Raw genomic sequence first — 16152 nt, forward strand, 5'->3', positions numbered from 1 at the left:
AGACTTTTAGACCAGTAAACAAGAAATGATCAGGTCAAATACATAAATCTGAATAATTAAAAACACCAACACCCAGTGTGGATTATTGGCCACAGAAATGTATAATTCATGAAAATATTTTGAAAATCGGCAAATGGACTCAGTTCATTCACAACAGTGTTATCAAGGAGAACAATCCAAATGAATTCAGTTTTGTTTGCATAAAACCATAGAGACACATCAGAAGACACGGCACAGAGATAAATCATGTCAAATGTTCCATTAGTACATTCAGATTAATCTCAGAACTGTGACAGTGAGACTGGGGGTTGTTTTTGTGCGTTATTATGTGAGGGGGGTCTTGTAAGAGGGGAACTCCAGTTTGGGGAAATTTGGGAGGGGGCAGATTCTGGCTGGTTACCACACTCACTTATTTTTCTTAGAATTTGGTTATTCTTATCATAGTGTTGTAGCGGTCATGCTGTGATACTGATGGTGTGATGCTGTGGTGATGATGTTGATCGCTATAATGATGTTGTCACTGGACGCCACACTGTTAAAAATGTCTGTAAATTATACGGTGAATACATGTGAAACCATGACAGTAAAAATCTGTAAACTCTAAAACAGTTTCACACTGTTTATATAACAATGAATCACCGTAAATTAGTAAATCAGGAGAGTACAGTACTTTTACCATTTTTTGTCTTGATAAAATACATTGCCTTGCTGTGATATTTATTAACATTCAGTACCGTGATTTTTGCATTTAATTCCCCAAAAGAATAGTCTTTCACAGATAAATATACGCGCTGGGGTGCTGACAACAGAAACATGCCATATTTACAACAAGAAGTGATTCTTGCATTTATTTAAATATATACTTTGTAGCTGTCAAATTTATGTACTTTGGTGTTAATAACAGACAAATACTTTAATATTTATGACAGCTACAAGCTAATTTTTCAGATATGATAATATATGTATGTTAATAAAGACGTTTTAAAAAAACAGACGGTGAGGCGTTCGTCTCAGACAGGTATTTTATTGAAAAACCTTAACAGTTACTGTCGGCCGTAACTACGCCACATAATAATAACTCTTCTACCTGCTCTTCTTTCCTTCCATTGGCTCCTCACCCCGTCACATACACACAGATTCACTCGCACCCAATCACAGACCTACCTATATACATGCGTTCACTGACAGTCTGGAATCACAAGAGTTAACATTACAGAGAACCTGTCTGTTTCACTATACATGAATTACATTAACAATTTCCCTTTAAAATGTTTTCAAAGTGTGACTTCATATGTTAGAGAGAGTGGGGCGACAGAACAAGACATTGGAAGCTTCTGTGGTCGAGGGTAACTGCTTTTGTTCAGAGGTTTACAAAAGCACCTCCATCGATAGTGCATTTGATGGTAACGCGCCTAAATTTCAAACAGACCAATCAGCGCACTCCATCTGACCACCTCGACCGTTAACGGCGGTACGAATTTCCAAAGAGTTTTCTCCAGTTGCCTTGGTAAGTATGTTTATAAAACTTTGACTAAACTGCAATTATTCGTTTAATCAAGAGGGCTACATTGCAGACAGCTCGACGTTAGGTCAACATCCCGACAGTCAAACGACTAGCTAAACTGTTATAACAACATAGGAAAGGACTGTATCATGTAGGCTTAAGGAAAATGCGGCTGGCGTTTTATCGCGCTAAAGCTGCCATGTTGAAGCCTCGACGTGTTAATTGATTTGTAGATTGAAATATAGTATTATAACATATAACATGTGAAGAAAACGTCCAAACTGTAAAAGCATATACTTTGCATTGCAAACTCCACCGCAATGAACCCTGACGTTTTTTCAACTGGGTAGCAACAAGTTGTAAGCAGGTGCTTTCGGGATATGCAGCTTTAAAATCGTAATTTATACCGCCACCATAACAGTACATCGACAGTTTATCAGGACGTGACTTTAACGCCATTAAAATGCACCGTCTCACTTTGTGAACGCCAGTGAGTACCGTTTTTACTGCAGTTTATTGTGCTGGCAAAGTTGGAAAAGTTTGGACTTCAAATAAAGAGTTTGTATTGGGAAGTACTACGGTGAATGTTTTTTGTGATTTTTAGAACATTAACTAATTTAACAATATTAATTAATTAATGACGTTGATGATGATGATTAGAATAATATTGTCAATCATGATGCTTTCAGTGATGACGATGTTATTGATGTTGATGATGATGATAATGATGATGATAATGATGATGATGCTCTGTTGTCCCGGTCCTACAGTCTTTGCCCCTATCAGTGATCTATTTTTAGCAGTGCTCTCTCAGACTGTCATATTGGCTCTGAGGTAAATGTCCGTCGGTCCACAGACGAGTCGCGCCACTGAGTCACGGTCCTCATCTCTGCTCCGTGTCTGATCTCAGGTTCACCGTTTCTCTTAATTAGGACATCCCGGAAGACTCCCGGTGCTGAGAGCAGCTGAGTGACGGGGCAGAGAGGGGAGCGCACGCACGGCCACAGCCCACAGCAGAAAATCCGCCCTCGGACACTGACAGACACAAGAAAACATCCCGATCTAAATTCACTGCGGACCAGAGGAGGGAGGTAAGTTAAGGCTACGCTGATTAGTTTTTATTGAAAGTCAAGTTTAGCTGAATTCAGGGAGGGGCGTAGGAGAAGGAGAACTGCGCTGATGCCGTTTCTGTCCAAACAAAGTCATCCTCACATGCGTCCTGTGCGCCATGAGAGTTGGCACAGGAGAGGAGCGCAGTGGAAAGATGGTGTCCAGCTCGTTGAAGTGTTTTAAAGTTGTTTATGATGTGGTGGTCGGTTAACGTCGGACGTTATGCGGCATTAGCAGCGGTGATCATCCTGAGGCAGTCTGTATGATGACATACAACCCATAAGTCGACAATTAAAAAGTGCTTCTTAACAAACAACACATCCGTCTTAGAAATTGGGTTATAGCAGTGTTTCTCAAACGGTGGCTGGCAGTCTGAATTAAGTTGCGGTGATATTTTAAATGGACTTATAATTTCATCCTTATTTCCTAAGAGCAGCAGGAGATTATATAAGCAGATGTCTGACACTTTTAGGGGCTCTTAGCCCATCCCTCCTGCCTTGGACATGTAACAAATATTTTAGTTTAACAAACTACTCAAACTAGACCAGAAACTAAACGGTGTGATCCATTTACCGTTGTGTTGTATAGATTATCTTAAAGCCAGTATAAAATGGGGCTCAGCAGAAATCTTAACTGGAAATAAATGCATTAATTTCTTATGTTTACTGCAGTACTTCAGTACATTTTTTACTCTCTTGATATTTTTCTTGGAATAAAGTGACTTGTAAGGACTTATTTTCTCTATGACTTTGCTGATAAAATTGGTCAGAAATGACAGAAATGTACTTTATCCGATTAATGTTCTACATTAATCCTGCCAGATGAACTGAGATCTGTCTTACAGTTGGCCCACAGCAGCAAACCCGAGGCTTTGGCCCAATATAGCCCCTCAGATCAGATAGCAGGCAACCGGGTTCAGGAGACACACGCAGGTCAGAAAGGAGCATGTGTGCCCCCTCAGCTGTTGGTCTGGGGTCTTTATGTGACAGATGCTGAGACCCACCTGTCTGGAACAACAAGAGGAGGAATGTGTCCAGTACTTTAACCCCTAAAAACACTAACAACTGCTGGGGGGAAAATCAGCAGAGGTCAAATATGATCTACTTTGAATGTGGTTCTGTTTCTTTGACCACAGCTGCTGCTGCTCTGACACTTGATGTGCAGGAATGAATACATTTGTGGGTAATGTCTTTGCATCCCCATGGATTTTGGCTGCTTTACAATACATTCACTCAGTGTGAATGCCAACTGTTCCTGCCGTCTGGTTTGTTACTGAGTGAGACAGTGATGAAGTGTTTTGCACTTGTTGCTGCTATGGCCTCAGTTTTAATGTGAGGAATTCACCACAGAGCTGCAACAACAAGTGTCCTTTTTTATTTTCCATTGAACACCACGTGTTTACTTCATTAATCCATTAATCCAGTTAGCATTTAGCTACAACACATACAAATAAATCAGTCAATTAGAGTAGATGCCTGCTCTTTTTTTGTAATTTATATATTTTGTTAATGACAAATTGGTTCATCTACTACATACATTAAAAACATTTCTTTCTTCCACTCTCTGATGATTTATTGGTTTCACTTTTTACCACTGTTCAAACAATACCCTGTATCTGAATGTATTCATTCCACAAACATTTCCGGGAGCAGTGTCGACTGCTTTGGTTTGAACATAATCCGACTTGCTGCTGGCTCCAGGTCCCAGGTCTGGGCTGTGAGCTGCTGTGACCCAGAGAGCAGAAATAGCAGCTGAGTGCTGCGACAGGCATCTGGCACCAGTCAGAGAATTATCCAGAGAGATGAGTCGATGACGCCCATCAAGACATGTTTGCTGCTCATGGCACATAATTACTGAACATCATTTCCAAAGATTACAGACAGAGTGTACAATTCTGTCAACGCAGCAACTGCCAAATCCACTCAGAGCCTTTTGGTTTGTTTGTTTTCTCATGGATGATGAGAATCCAAATAAAAAAAAAGAACTACAGCCGATATCACACTGCACTATATGTGGTTCCCCCAGGTAACAGGTGTCAGATTAGGAAGTGCTGGTTACCTAGCAATAGTTTGTGTAAACAGCAGTGGATTGAATTCCACTCTGCTGACTAATAAATATTGGAAACAGGCCTGCTCTGCCTCATGGTGAGGGAAAGTCGTAAGGATCGACCCGGTCCAAGATGGAGCTGTTTAACTCTGTGTTCTCTGGGCTGCTAGCTTAAAGTCAGACGACAACAGCAGATTGTTTTTTCACATACCAAATGAATGAGGTTTGTTAGTAATCTGAAAATAAAAAATAATCTATGAATCCAATGTCTATAGACAGTGTACATCATGGCCATCAGGTGGCTGTTGCTGAGTAGGTAATACATTTGTCTTAGACCTGGAGGGCTGTGGGGTCAATTCCTGACTTGTTAGCTTGTATACTGACTGTACTTATTTGATTGGCAAGTTCAATTAAAAAGAGCTCAAATTAATTATTGAAATCTTAAACTCATGAAAATGTTTTCTCATGTTAAATATTGATTTCAGTTGCAGCCTTATTTTCCAGTACACACCATTACTTCAAGTACAGGTCTATGTCCTGGCACTACACCTTCAGAACCGGCTAGGCTCCGTCTCGTACTTATCTCCCTCCACTTCACCCTTTCTGTGACAATAATTGACCTGTCTTTGCACATTGTGATGTGGTCATGTGATCATTCCTTACAGAGGCCGTTCCTGTGTTAGAGGGTCAGACTGCTCAGACACAGACTTTCCTCCAGTGAGGACTTTAATTTGGGCCAGTGTTCTGATAATTAGCAGCAGCATGATTGGAAAAGATGGACATCCTCATTATCCAGACTGATGACCTCATCATCATCATGACCACAGTCCCAAAAAATAATCCCCACTTTTGTTTTCTAGGTTCGTGACCATGGAAGGTTTAATGGAGCGTCTGGAGCGGGCAGTGACCCGTCTGGAGCAGCTGTCTGTTAACATGCAGACCTCTAGCGGCCTAGCTAACGGGGACTGTGTCAACGGCATCGATGGAGGCAAGTGTATGCTGCAATACCACGTAACTCAGAGGAGGAGAACGGAGGTTGGCTGGACCTGTACTTGAGCATCAGAACTAATTATCATCTCGCTGTCATTTAGGCAAGTCTCAGTGTGTGGAGGCCTTCGACGTGCTGTTGAAGGGTCCAGTGTCCGACTACCTCAAGCACAGCAGAGCCATAGGAAACGACGTGGAGAAACATGTGAGTGAACCCAGCGTCTATTCCACACAAAAGTCTACTGAAAAATTAGGAATCTGTTTCACACACACACACACACACCTGTCCTGCTGCACATACTCAGACATGTACATGCAGCAGCAGCTGTTGGAGACAGATGTCACCACAGCTGCTGCTGCAGTTCCACAAATCTGCCCGGCAACCAACTATACAAGGAGGTGTTTCTTTAGTCCACGTATTGTTTATTTTAAATATGGTTAGAAAATTCGTAAACATGAACAAGGTAACTTAAACCATGTTTACATTCTGATTCATAATTAATCAAATTAATTAATTGTTTTAAAGACTTGGTACTGTAACCAGATGATTAGATGTGTTTCTGCAGCTGGATGCAGATTTTTAAGACCAACTTTTTAATGAACCTAATTATGGAAGAAGAGTGATTCATATGTAGGCAGGTCTTTGATACGAGGCAGTATGATTATGTGTGTGTGTCTTTGTGCGTGTGAACTCTGGCTTTGTGTTCATTCATCAAACTGCTGGTCAAAGACCCTTTCCTATTTAGTAATGACCTGTTCTCCCCCAGGGCTGTACTTTATGATGATGATAATAAATAGCTGTGTTACAGTTTTGAAATAAATCCAGCATCCTGGGAGGTTCCTTGAAAAGCAAGGAGTTAGGGCCTGCCTGAAAAGAATTATCAGGGTTTTATCCAGAAATGTTAAAAAGTAGATTGTATTCTTGTGTCTCTACCTTAAAAAGATTCCGGCGTCTGTGTCCCATCACTGTGTAAGTGTGTGATGAGTGAGAGCCAGAGGAGGTTTCTCTGAGATTGCAGAGCTCCTTTTATGGGAAAAGTCTTCCTGGTGGTTCCCTTGGTTAACAAGTGGAGATCTGGACACAGTTGGCTGGGACCAACCTGAACTCTGTGTGTTGTGTATACTTGCTTTTGTAAATGCAACACAGACTTACTGGCAGTGGTAGTGCATAAATACACTCTATTCACATCTGTGACGTTTCTGTGAATCTAATGCAAACCTAATCTTTTCTTGTTTGTGGTCCACAGGCAGAGTTGGTGAATAGTTCTCTGCTGACTCTGAAGAATTTCCTGCAAATTGTCTCAACACACCAGGAACCAGCACAGGTACAGAGGAACACTGATGTGATGTGTGACCATGTCATGAGTTAAACATGCTAAACAACAGGTGGTGCTAACCATGAACTGCAGCATCCAGCTATTCAAATCTTGATAAAGGTCCTTTATCACTGAAATACTACACACACACAAACATGTAGTAGTAAAATAGATCTAGACCAGAGTCTGCCTTCTGTCAGGTCTGCACCAGACCACGAGTCTGTCCCAGGTTCAAACATCTCTTGTCACGCGTCATATTTAATACAACATACGTTTTTACCACAAATGACGGACACATGAACTGTCACAGTTCTGTGCACCCCCCTCCCCTCCTGCTGAGAGCAGGGCTGTCTGTTCACAGAGGGATTACTCTGCTCTTTGACTAAGAAAATGCTAATACAACACATTCCCAACATGTTCACTTAGAGAGTGAAGAGAGGGTGGGAGAGAGAGAGACAGATAGAGAGACAGATAGTTTGTGTGTGTCTGTGTTTTCCACAGGGACCACACTGCCCACCAGGAAGTGATTACTTGCTGTCTGTCAGGTCATTGGTTGGGAGTTGATAAAAGGAGTGTTCAGTGATTGTCAGAAATGCAAACAAGGAAAGAACGAGGGCTTTGCAAAGAGAATGAGAGAGAGAGGTGAGGACAGAATTCCATGCGAGTGGGAAAATGAAAAGCAAAACCTGGGAACGCCTTGATTTAGGTCATTGGTTCTCCCTATCTATATATTTCAGATTTATTGAATTTAAAAAAATGTGATATCAGTCTCTATGTGGGAAACAGGAAAACCCAGAGTCAGATGTTTCAGAGTTTCTTAAGGCAAAGTGAGGACATTAGATTTCCCCACTACACAATCAACGTGACCCACAAACATCTGAATACACACATGCAAACACTGTTAACTTCCCTCATTTGTTGGCTATTTCTGTAGCCTTTAGTACAAATCAGGATAAGAGGAAAAGTGTGATTGATACTCAGTCGTCTGATACCCACACCCCCCCGTCTCACATCCACCCCCCTAACTTTTCCTGCTCACCTACACACACACACACACAGCACAGAAACTTCTGGTCTTTCTCTCCAGCACGACTCTGTTGTGCTGTCTGACTTTTTATGGGCATGTTCTATATTTGAGTCTGTTGTCAGTGTGTGTGTGTGTGTGTGTGTGTGTGTGTGTGTGTTTGAAGGAGAGAGAGAGGGAGAGAGAGAGAGAGACAGAGAGAATTTCCCTGGTACTTAACCAAGTGAGCCTAATTTTTTTCTTCCTTTGTGACGTCTGATTGGTTTGTTGACTCAACCCTCAGTGTGTGTGTGTGTGTGTATTCTGGCATCATTAGGATTTTAGGATTATTATTTATACAGGAGCTCAAAGATGAGTCTTTGTTTCACACTGAACTGAAAATCTTTGACTTTTTACTTCTTATCATTTCATCATCTCATTTTCTATCATTTGCTTTCTTTAGTTCCATCTTATCCACATTCTGAATTTGTGGTCTCACATGGTAAATAGATTCCAGCTGTTGCTTTGACTCAGCCACTAAAGCACAATAAGAATAATTGCACTTACATCTCACCTAGTCATTGGTCAAATCTCTGGAAGGGAGAGATGCTTTGATACACAAATACCATCATGGAGTTACATTTATTCTTAGTCAAAAAGGTGATGATAGTGTCACAGTGGTTGGACCTATTGCCTTACAGCTAGACAGTCAGTGGTATGTCCCCTGCCTTGAATTATAAATGTCCTTTGTTGAATTTGTATGGTTTACATGTAAACAAAAGGTATTTTTGCCACATCCTCAAACCCCAAAGATGACCCTACCTTACATGTCATAGTTGGGAAAATGTGTTTTGGTCACAGACATACAGCGGTTTAGTGAGAATGAAAGCATCTGCAGGAGCAGAGAAAGGACGCTCTGTCTGTGCTGATGGAGATCATGTGGGTCTGATTGAAGGAAGAATTTATCCAAGAACCATGATGAAGTGCACCCCTGTCTCTGTGTTTCTTCATACATTAGCTGAAGGAGATATACACTCCATGTATGTTTAATTAACAACATCTGAACACTTCTTATGCTCTAAAAGGTTTTGACTGGTCTATATATGTGTAATCAGTTTCAGGAGAATTCAGGAAAGAGTTCATTTTTTTTCAGGTTAATTAAGTTTTCACCTCATTTTCCGCTGTCTTCCCAACACATTTTCTGCAGTTTTACTCCCATTCACTGGTGTTAAATAATGTGAACTTCTTATGTATTTTGAGATTTATTTTCTAGGCTTAGAGCATTTTAATATTTTTAATATACAGTAAATACAAATTGTGTAAAAATGTAGCTATTATAAATATATATATATAAACAGATCAATACAGTGTGGAGAAACCACATGTCTTCTCCAACTTCCCTGTTTACACAGAGAAACAATTCCATCAATCAGTTCATTGGCTGTAAATGTTTCACATAGCATTCAGTTCACAGCAGATCAAAACGAGGAGGCTGCTACGACAGTTCTCCAGTGAAACAGTGTGTTTCCAGATTTATGTGTGTGTGCAGGCACATGTGTGATATGTAAACTGTAAACAGTGGAGGAGCAGTATGCCTTACAAGGACAGAGGGATCTCCCCGTGAACAAAGGAATGTTTGGCGGAATAGAGAGATGGAGAAGCTGGGAGTTGGGTTTTACTGGAGCTGTGATCTGGGAGTTACAACAGAAAAAGGCTCATGGCTAATAAAACCACGTTGACGAGCAGCAGAGCGTGGATGCTGAGAGAAATCGCATTTATCTGAAATTGGACTTGTGTGTAGAAAAATACAAATATGATTATGGTTATAGGACTCTGTTTCTGATCCACAACTAATAAGAAGCAGTCAAACTCCTGAAACAGTTGATTCTGAAGCTGTGCTTCGTTTCTGTGTCCTGTAGACAGAGTTCCACGATCTGCTGAAACCAATCTGCGACCACATCCAGGAGATTCAGAATTTCAGAGAGCGAAACCGCGGCAGCAGCCTCTTCAACCACCTGTCAGCCATCAGTGAGAGCATCCCTGCTCTCGGCTGGGTTGCTGTGGTAACGAACCACACAGTCCCCATGATGATGTGTATCAACATGATGACACAGTGACAGTAAGATAAGGGAGTTCCTGACAAACTCTAATCCTTCTCTCTAGAGTCCAAAGCCGGGCCCCTACGTGAAGGAGATGAACGACGCTGCCACCTTCTACACCAACAGAGTTCTAAAGGACTTCAAGGAGACGTAAATATAAAACTCCTCTGAAACATTATATAGGGATAGGATTATTTTGTTGTTGTTACAAGACCATGTTCAGAAAATGATGAACACCACTTAACCTATTTAAACACAGCACTGCCTGACAGTACCACTAAAAAAGCAACATTTGCATCAACATAGGTTTCATTTGTCCCAGTTATTTGTAAATCGACTATAACTCACTATAATAAGTACAGGGAACAAATGTTGCATTACTTTTGGAATGATATGTTAAGCATATGGCTTAGGTAAAGTTTAACCAGCTGGCCCCTGTTGGTCACACAGCTAGCCAAAGTACTTCACAGTGTAATACACTACAATATCTGTCATCTGTCAACTATCACTATCATCCAGTGACAGGCGTCATGTGGACTGGGTTCAGTCCTACCTGTCCATCTGGAACGACATGCAGTCTTTCATCAAACAACACCACACAACTGGACTGGTGTGGAGCAAAACGGTGAGTACAGAGGGTTTGTCGCTGCATGATTTAATAACAAAGTTAACGCTGTTGCTACAAAGCAATGTCACTGGTTTACATACAGCCATGGAGGATGACGCTATAGAACTCTATACTGAACTCAGCAGCCTGATCACAAGAAATCCTAAAACAAAATACTATTTTTTATTACTTTGGCGTAGTTTCCATTCACAGGCCTTGATATTTTTACATCAGAGCTCAAAAGGACTTATTTTTGTGCACACTTCCATTTTTAGTTATGAGAGACTGGTTACATAAGCCACCCGTAGAGTATGAATGAATGAATGATGGAGTGAATGAACTTCTCCCTCAGTGGCTGCACCCACGTAGTTCTCCACAGAACTCCTGTGACTCCCACACTTGGTGCTTTTTATGGATGCCTCCACCTTTACTCTCAGCAGATCCCAGATACTTTGATGGATCCATGCCAGAGCCTTAGAGGCCACTTGACCTCCTCCTTTTTGTTCACTCAAGGACATTTGGCTGTACTGCTCACACAAAACCACACATTAGAAAAAACAAACAAAAACAAAATATGAGAAATAAAAGAAATACCTACTACATAAATTTGGTTCTGTGACGATAGCTGGAAATGTAAGTAGTGCTGCAACATCACCGGGAATGTCCCACATCTTCATGCTAATGGCATCCTCTGTGTTGTTACAACACTGGTTCCTAAAACAGGTTACATTTCCAAGTCTTTCCGGTCTTTCCAGTAACCTGCAAATGTCTAAGCCTCAGATCAATTGATTTACATTATCTTAATGAAAACTGATGGGATAATTCATGAATTAGCCCCTAAAGGATTTCCTGCCACAGTCAAAGTGAATATTACTGTTTTCCTGTTGCATTGCAGGCGTATGTATAAGTGACATCAGTCTTTGCAAGTTTCCCAAATATTTCAATCCATTGACAGATTTATTTTTGGAGCAACTGCACTAATAACGTGTGTTTTCTCTGTGACAAAAGCCTCACCTAAGAGTGTGTGTGTTTATGTGGGTGTGTGTGTCTGTCAGCTGTTGCCCCTGTTGACAGGCGATACAGCTGAAGTGTGTGTGTGTGTTAGGGACGGAGTGTGTGGCACTAACAGGTGGTCGTCAGGGTTTTACTTGAATGGAGGTTTTTCTTCACAGATGAAACTCCACAAAGGGCCTGTGTACACATGCTGCAGGGCTGCTCCTCCAGCCACGCAGCCATCATCTGCTGCTCACACCAGGCCCCAGTGACACATTCACACTCAGGCTGACATGAGGAAGTGGCTTTACACAGCAAGGGACAGAATGAAGTGGAACGTCAAGACACCGTATATAGAACATAGAATGTATAAAAACAGTGGGAACAACTGCATCTGACCGTGTGTTAACAGTTCATTGTTACAGTGACTAAACAAGTCTTGGACAAGACTGCAGCACGTTTTACAAAACAGGAAATTGGGGTTTATAACCAACTAGACCAGCAAATAGAAAACCTCTGGGTTATAACTGTGTGATAGGTTTTAGGAATTGCATTTGACAAAAATTGTAGATTATTTACTGTAGAACATCCATGAACTAAAAATGAATCTTGAGAATCCTTATACCACATACATCATAATTTTCTGAAGAGATAAAGGACAGAATTAGCTGTTTCTGATTGTCTTTTAAATACAATTTTAATATTTAATTTCACAGCATGATCTTTCCCTTTCCATCTACAGTGATATGAGAAACACCATGACTTAACGGTGCAATACTCCCTCTGCTGGATGTTTTTCTAACTACAGCACCTGACAACTAATGTCTTTATATTTCTTCTCCTCAGGGCCCGATTGCGCCTCCTTCTGTCGTTGACCCTCCTAAATCCACCTGTCCTCCACCACCTCCTCCTCCTCCCCCCGGGCCACCTCCAGTCTTCATGGATGAGGACCCTCAGCCTCACACAGGGGCTGCAGCAGCTACACACTCAGCGCTGTTTGCTCAGCTCAACCAGGGAATGAACATCACCAAAGGTAGGTCCACTCAACAAAGACACTTCATCACTTCAATGTTTAATGCATGCCAAGTGAAGGTTAAGGGACAATCCAGTTTTTAAAATCCTCACTCTTGAACTCTAGTCACCATAAACAAAAGCATCCATTGTCTTTATCTTCAGGTTTGAAACATGTGTCAGATGACCAGAAGACGCACAAAAATCAGAATTTACGAACTCCAGCTGCACCGACCAAAACCAAATCCTCTGCAGTGGAAAAATCCAAATCAAAGACAGCCATCCAGAAAAGACCTGCACTGCTAGAACTGGAGGGGAAGAAGTGGAGGGTGGTATGTGAAACATGTATATCAACTAGTTTTATTCTATATTGTGGACTATTATATATGTAATAGGGACAGACTTCAACCTCTGCTATTGTTTTTTTGTTTTGTTTTGTTTTTTTAGGAAAACTTTGAGCAGAAACATGACCTGCTGATCGAGGAGACGGAGCTGAAGCAGGTGGTCTACGTATTCAACTGTAATAACTGCACTCTTCAGATCAAGGGGAAAATTAACTCCATCATCATTGGTGAGCTGACGCCAAACAAACATTCACGTTGTGTTGTGGTCACGTCTGTAACTCATGTTCAGGTGTTGCTTTTCTCACAGACAACTGTAAGAAGCTGGGTCTGGTTTTTGAGAATGTGGTTGGGATCGTGGAGGTCATCAACTGTAAGTCTGTTCAGTTACAGGTGAGTGACACAATTACAATAGTAGATTAATTGTTGTTATGACCTTCAATCGTTTTAAATGCAGCTGCCTGGTGGATTTGTCTCTTTAACCAACATGATATTCAGATTTGCTTCTCCAATAATTTAAACAACCTTATGTTGGTGACTGTGTGTTTCTGTCCCAGGTGGTAGGCACTGTCCCCACAATGTCCATAAACAAGACAGAAGGCTGCCAGGTTTACCTGAGCAAAGAGTCTCTGAACTGTGACATTGTCAGTGCCAAAAGCTCAGAGATGAACATCATGATACCTACAGACGATGATGATTATGTAAGTGCCTGATGTACCACACAAGGACGGTTGGTTTTAATCACTATACGTGTGTGTGTTAATTCACAACCTCTCTTCTTTAACAGAGGGAGTTTCCAGTCCCAGAACAGTTCAAGACCATTTGGGATGGTTCCAAACTGGTGACAGAACCAACTGAAATTGCAGGTTGAGTTAGACCCTCATCATCATCACCTCACTTCTATTAATCACCATTGCTTAGTAAATCAACAAGGTGTGCACAGTACTGTGTATATGTTCAACACCTGTGAATTAAAAGGAATAAAAGGGATAGGTTGTAATAAAAACTTGCAGCCATAGCAACCCTCTGTGGAACTAATTGTCCACCCCTGCTCTAAATACTGACTCGCTGCATAAATGTTTTGATCCTAACTGTGGCATCACTGTAATGCAACACCATCAGCTTTCACTTGAGTCTACTTACTGGTTCATTTGATTTGCCAAGGGCTCAGTGGTCATGTAGTACTGTAGTAGTAAGACAATGGATAAATAACACATAAAACACTTTGTTGCCTTAGAATGATGAGTCATATATAATCCTAAGCACCTCCTAGTCTATTTACACATTTGTGTATTTTATAATAAGATGTAGTATCAAGCACTGGCACAGGAGTACTGCTAATGTTTTTTTATTATATAACCACAATATGACAAAATTATGTATCTTTTTCAAATAAAAGCAAACCTGCCATAACTTTTTGTGTCTGTCTGTGTGATTAGTTGAATTGATGACCAAAAAACAACATTATGAAACTAGAGCACGGCAAACAGACATGAGAGAGTTAGTACTACAAGGCAGCAATTTATGCTGAAACCATCAACTGGTGGCCCATGGGCAAATTCAGACCACCAAAGCATCCAAACTGACTCGCGAATTAATTCGTAAGTACACATCAAATACAGTAATTAGTTTTGAGTGCCCGGTCCCCAAAGTGTCTGTCCAGAAAAAAGTCTGACCTCTCGGTAAATATAGTTGGTGACCCCTGACTTATACATTCAAGTACAATCAAGCAAGAAGACAGTGACACATTTTCACTTTCTATGATGAAAAAAAAACAAATCATTCAAGTTGATCAAGATTTATTAGGAGTAAAACAAAGATACCACTGACACCCTGGAAATCAAAATGCTGCCATCAGTGTTTGATCACCATATTTCCCTGAGAGTCTTGAGTAAAGAGCATTTCATCTTCCTCTGCCAACAATGTACTCTGGACACATTTTCTTACAGCCCTTGTGCTTGCATTGCTCTCTTTGAGAGGACTCCTGGGCTGCCATTGTCTATGTGCTATCACCCTCAATCCTTCAGAGTCTTGTGTGAACAATGCAGACAGACTGTTTTCATCTTCACATCTGCTTTGCTGCCTTTTCCCTTGTTTTTTAAGAGGAGAGCTGCTCAGCGTCCTCTTCCTAAACAATGACATAGGACTTGGAACAACACTCTCTTCTAAAGGATTTATTGTCTGCTTTCCAGCTGACACAGTTTTTGATTTGAGTAATTCTTGCGTTGAAAGAGTTTGATTTTGAGAAAATGGTAAGTGACAACTTGATAAACATCTGCTGTTTTCTTTTTCATCTTCTAAATAAGAAGAAGATGGTGTTAAAGAGTTTTGGGTGGATGTTTTCTTCCGCCCATTTATCTGAAGTTCAAAAGTATCTTCACCTGGAAGAATAATCTCTGAGTGATTTGTTTTCTGACTGCTCTGGGTAAATTCACTCTCAGTATATTGGGTCAAGGTGAAAAGTGGGTCTTGACTCCAAGCTTGTGGGGGGGGCTGACTGTCTCCTGGAAATGAGGAGGTGTCTATGAAGTTTGTGTCACTCTGTGTTGAATTTATGTTATGACTCCTTGCATCTGAAGAAACACAACTGTCATCTGGAAATTGAGAGTTTGTTTCCACAAAGTGTCTCTTACTTTGTGGTAGATTCGACTCCTCAAAATGCTTTTTTTCAGGCTGACAGGACAGAGCGTTTTGAAAAGGAAGTATATTTGTTTCATCCAGCTTCTGCAGCACTGGCCCCTCGGACTCAGATACAATTTCTCTCTTCCACTCCAGATTTAAACAACATTTAGCATCATGCTCTTCAAGTTGAAATCCTCTTTTCCTTTTCGTCCCTGATACAACTGGCGCATCTGAGGTGGCAGGTGAGAAAGACAGCATCAATCCATTGTTAGATACTTAAGGAGAGGACTTTTCATTGGAAACTTTTGCCAGTAGAAATTTCGCAGCTTACCAGCTGATTTTTCTAAGACCACAGAGATCCTGAACCTATAAAACCAGTAATAAGTACTTACCTTTGCTCTGACGTGTAAAGAAGGATGATATGGAGCTCTGTTTAGTTTTTGGCATTTCCATTTTTGTCTGTGTGAAATTGAGAGCCACAGCCACATTGTATCCACCACCTTTAACAAAGGG

The 16152-nt window shown here is 41.0% G+C and overlaps 2 protein-coding genes across 4 annotated transcripts in view; one reads left to right on the forward strand and one right to left on the reverse strand.

Moving 5' to 3' along the window:
* Window positions 1-1192: 1192 nt before the first annotated feature.
* Window positions 1193-14426, forward strand: cap2 (cyclase associated actin cytoskeleton regulatory protein 2). Of its 3 annotated transcripts, none has more exons than XM_008331732.3 (14): window positions 1193-1507; window positions 2415-2595; window positions 5521-5648; window positions 5752-5852; window positions 6895-6972; window positions 9886-10029; window positions 10130-10215; window positions 10585-10690; window positions 12512-12698; window positions 12842-13008; window positions 13124-13247; window positions 13328-13410; window positions 13575-13718; window positions 13805-14426. In XM_008331732.3, exons 3-14 carry the CDS (start codon window positions 5531-5533, stop codon window positions 13886-13888), a joined length of 1422 nt encoding a protein of 473 aa, XP_008329954.1. In that variant the 5' UTR covers window positions 1193-1507; window positions 2415-2595; window positions 5521-5530; the 3' UTR covers window positions 13889-14426. The 3 variants fall into 3 exon arrangements, with proteins under 3 accessions (XP_008329954.1, XP_008329953.1, XP_008329952.1); XM_008331731.3 differs by having other exon boundaries at window positions 2437-2595; XM_008331730.3 differs by lacking the exon at window positions 1193-1507 and having other exon boundaries at window positions 2286-2595.
* Window positions 14427-14564: 138 nt separating this feature from the next.
* aunip (aurora kinase A and ninein interacting protein) overlaps window positions 14565-16152 on the reverse strand; it is a 2365-nt gene continuing 777 nt past the window's right edge. Inside the window, exons 3-4 of the mRNA XM_017041001.2 lie at window positions 16032-16152; window positions 14565-15869 (exon numbers count right to left, since the gene is read on the reverse strand). The exon at window positions 16032-16152 is cut by the window's right edge and continues 24 nt beyond it. Of these exons, the coding sequence (XP_016896490.2) occupies window positions 14872-15869; window positions 16032-16152 (1119 nt within the window). The 3' untranslated portion in view covers window positions 14565-14871. The remainder of the gene's footprint in view (window positions 15870-16031) is intronic.

The sequence above is a fragment of the Cynoglossus semilaevis genome, chromosome 18 (genome assembly GCF_000523025.1).
Source record: "Cynoglossus semilaevis isolate Cse_v1.0 chromosome 18, Cse_v1.0, whole genome shotgun sequence".
Lineage (NCBI taxonomy): Eukaryota > Metazoa > Chordata > Actinopteri > Pleuronectiformes > Cynoglossidae > Cynoglossus > Cynoglossus semilaevis.

Coding starts and splice junctions, on each gene's coding strand:
- cap2 (XM_008331732.3), top strand. CDS start 5,531: ATGGAAGGTTTAATGGAGCGTCTGGAGCGGGCAGTGACCCGTCTGGAG. Junction 5,853..6,894: donor GAAACGACGTGGAGAAACAT/GTGAGTGAACCC, acceptor TGTGGTCCACAG/GCAGAGTTGGTGAATAGTTC. Junction 12,699..12,841: donor GGGAATGAACATCACCAAAG/GTAGGTCCACTC, acceptor CTTTATCTTCAG/GTTTGAAACATGTGTCAGAT.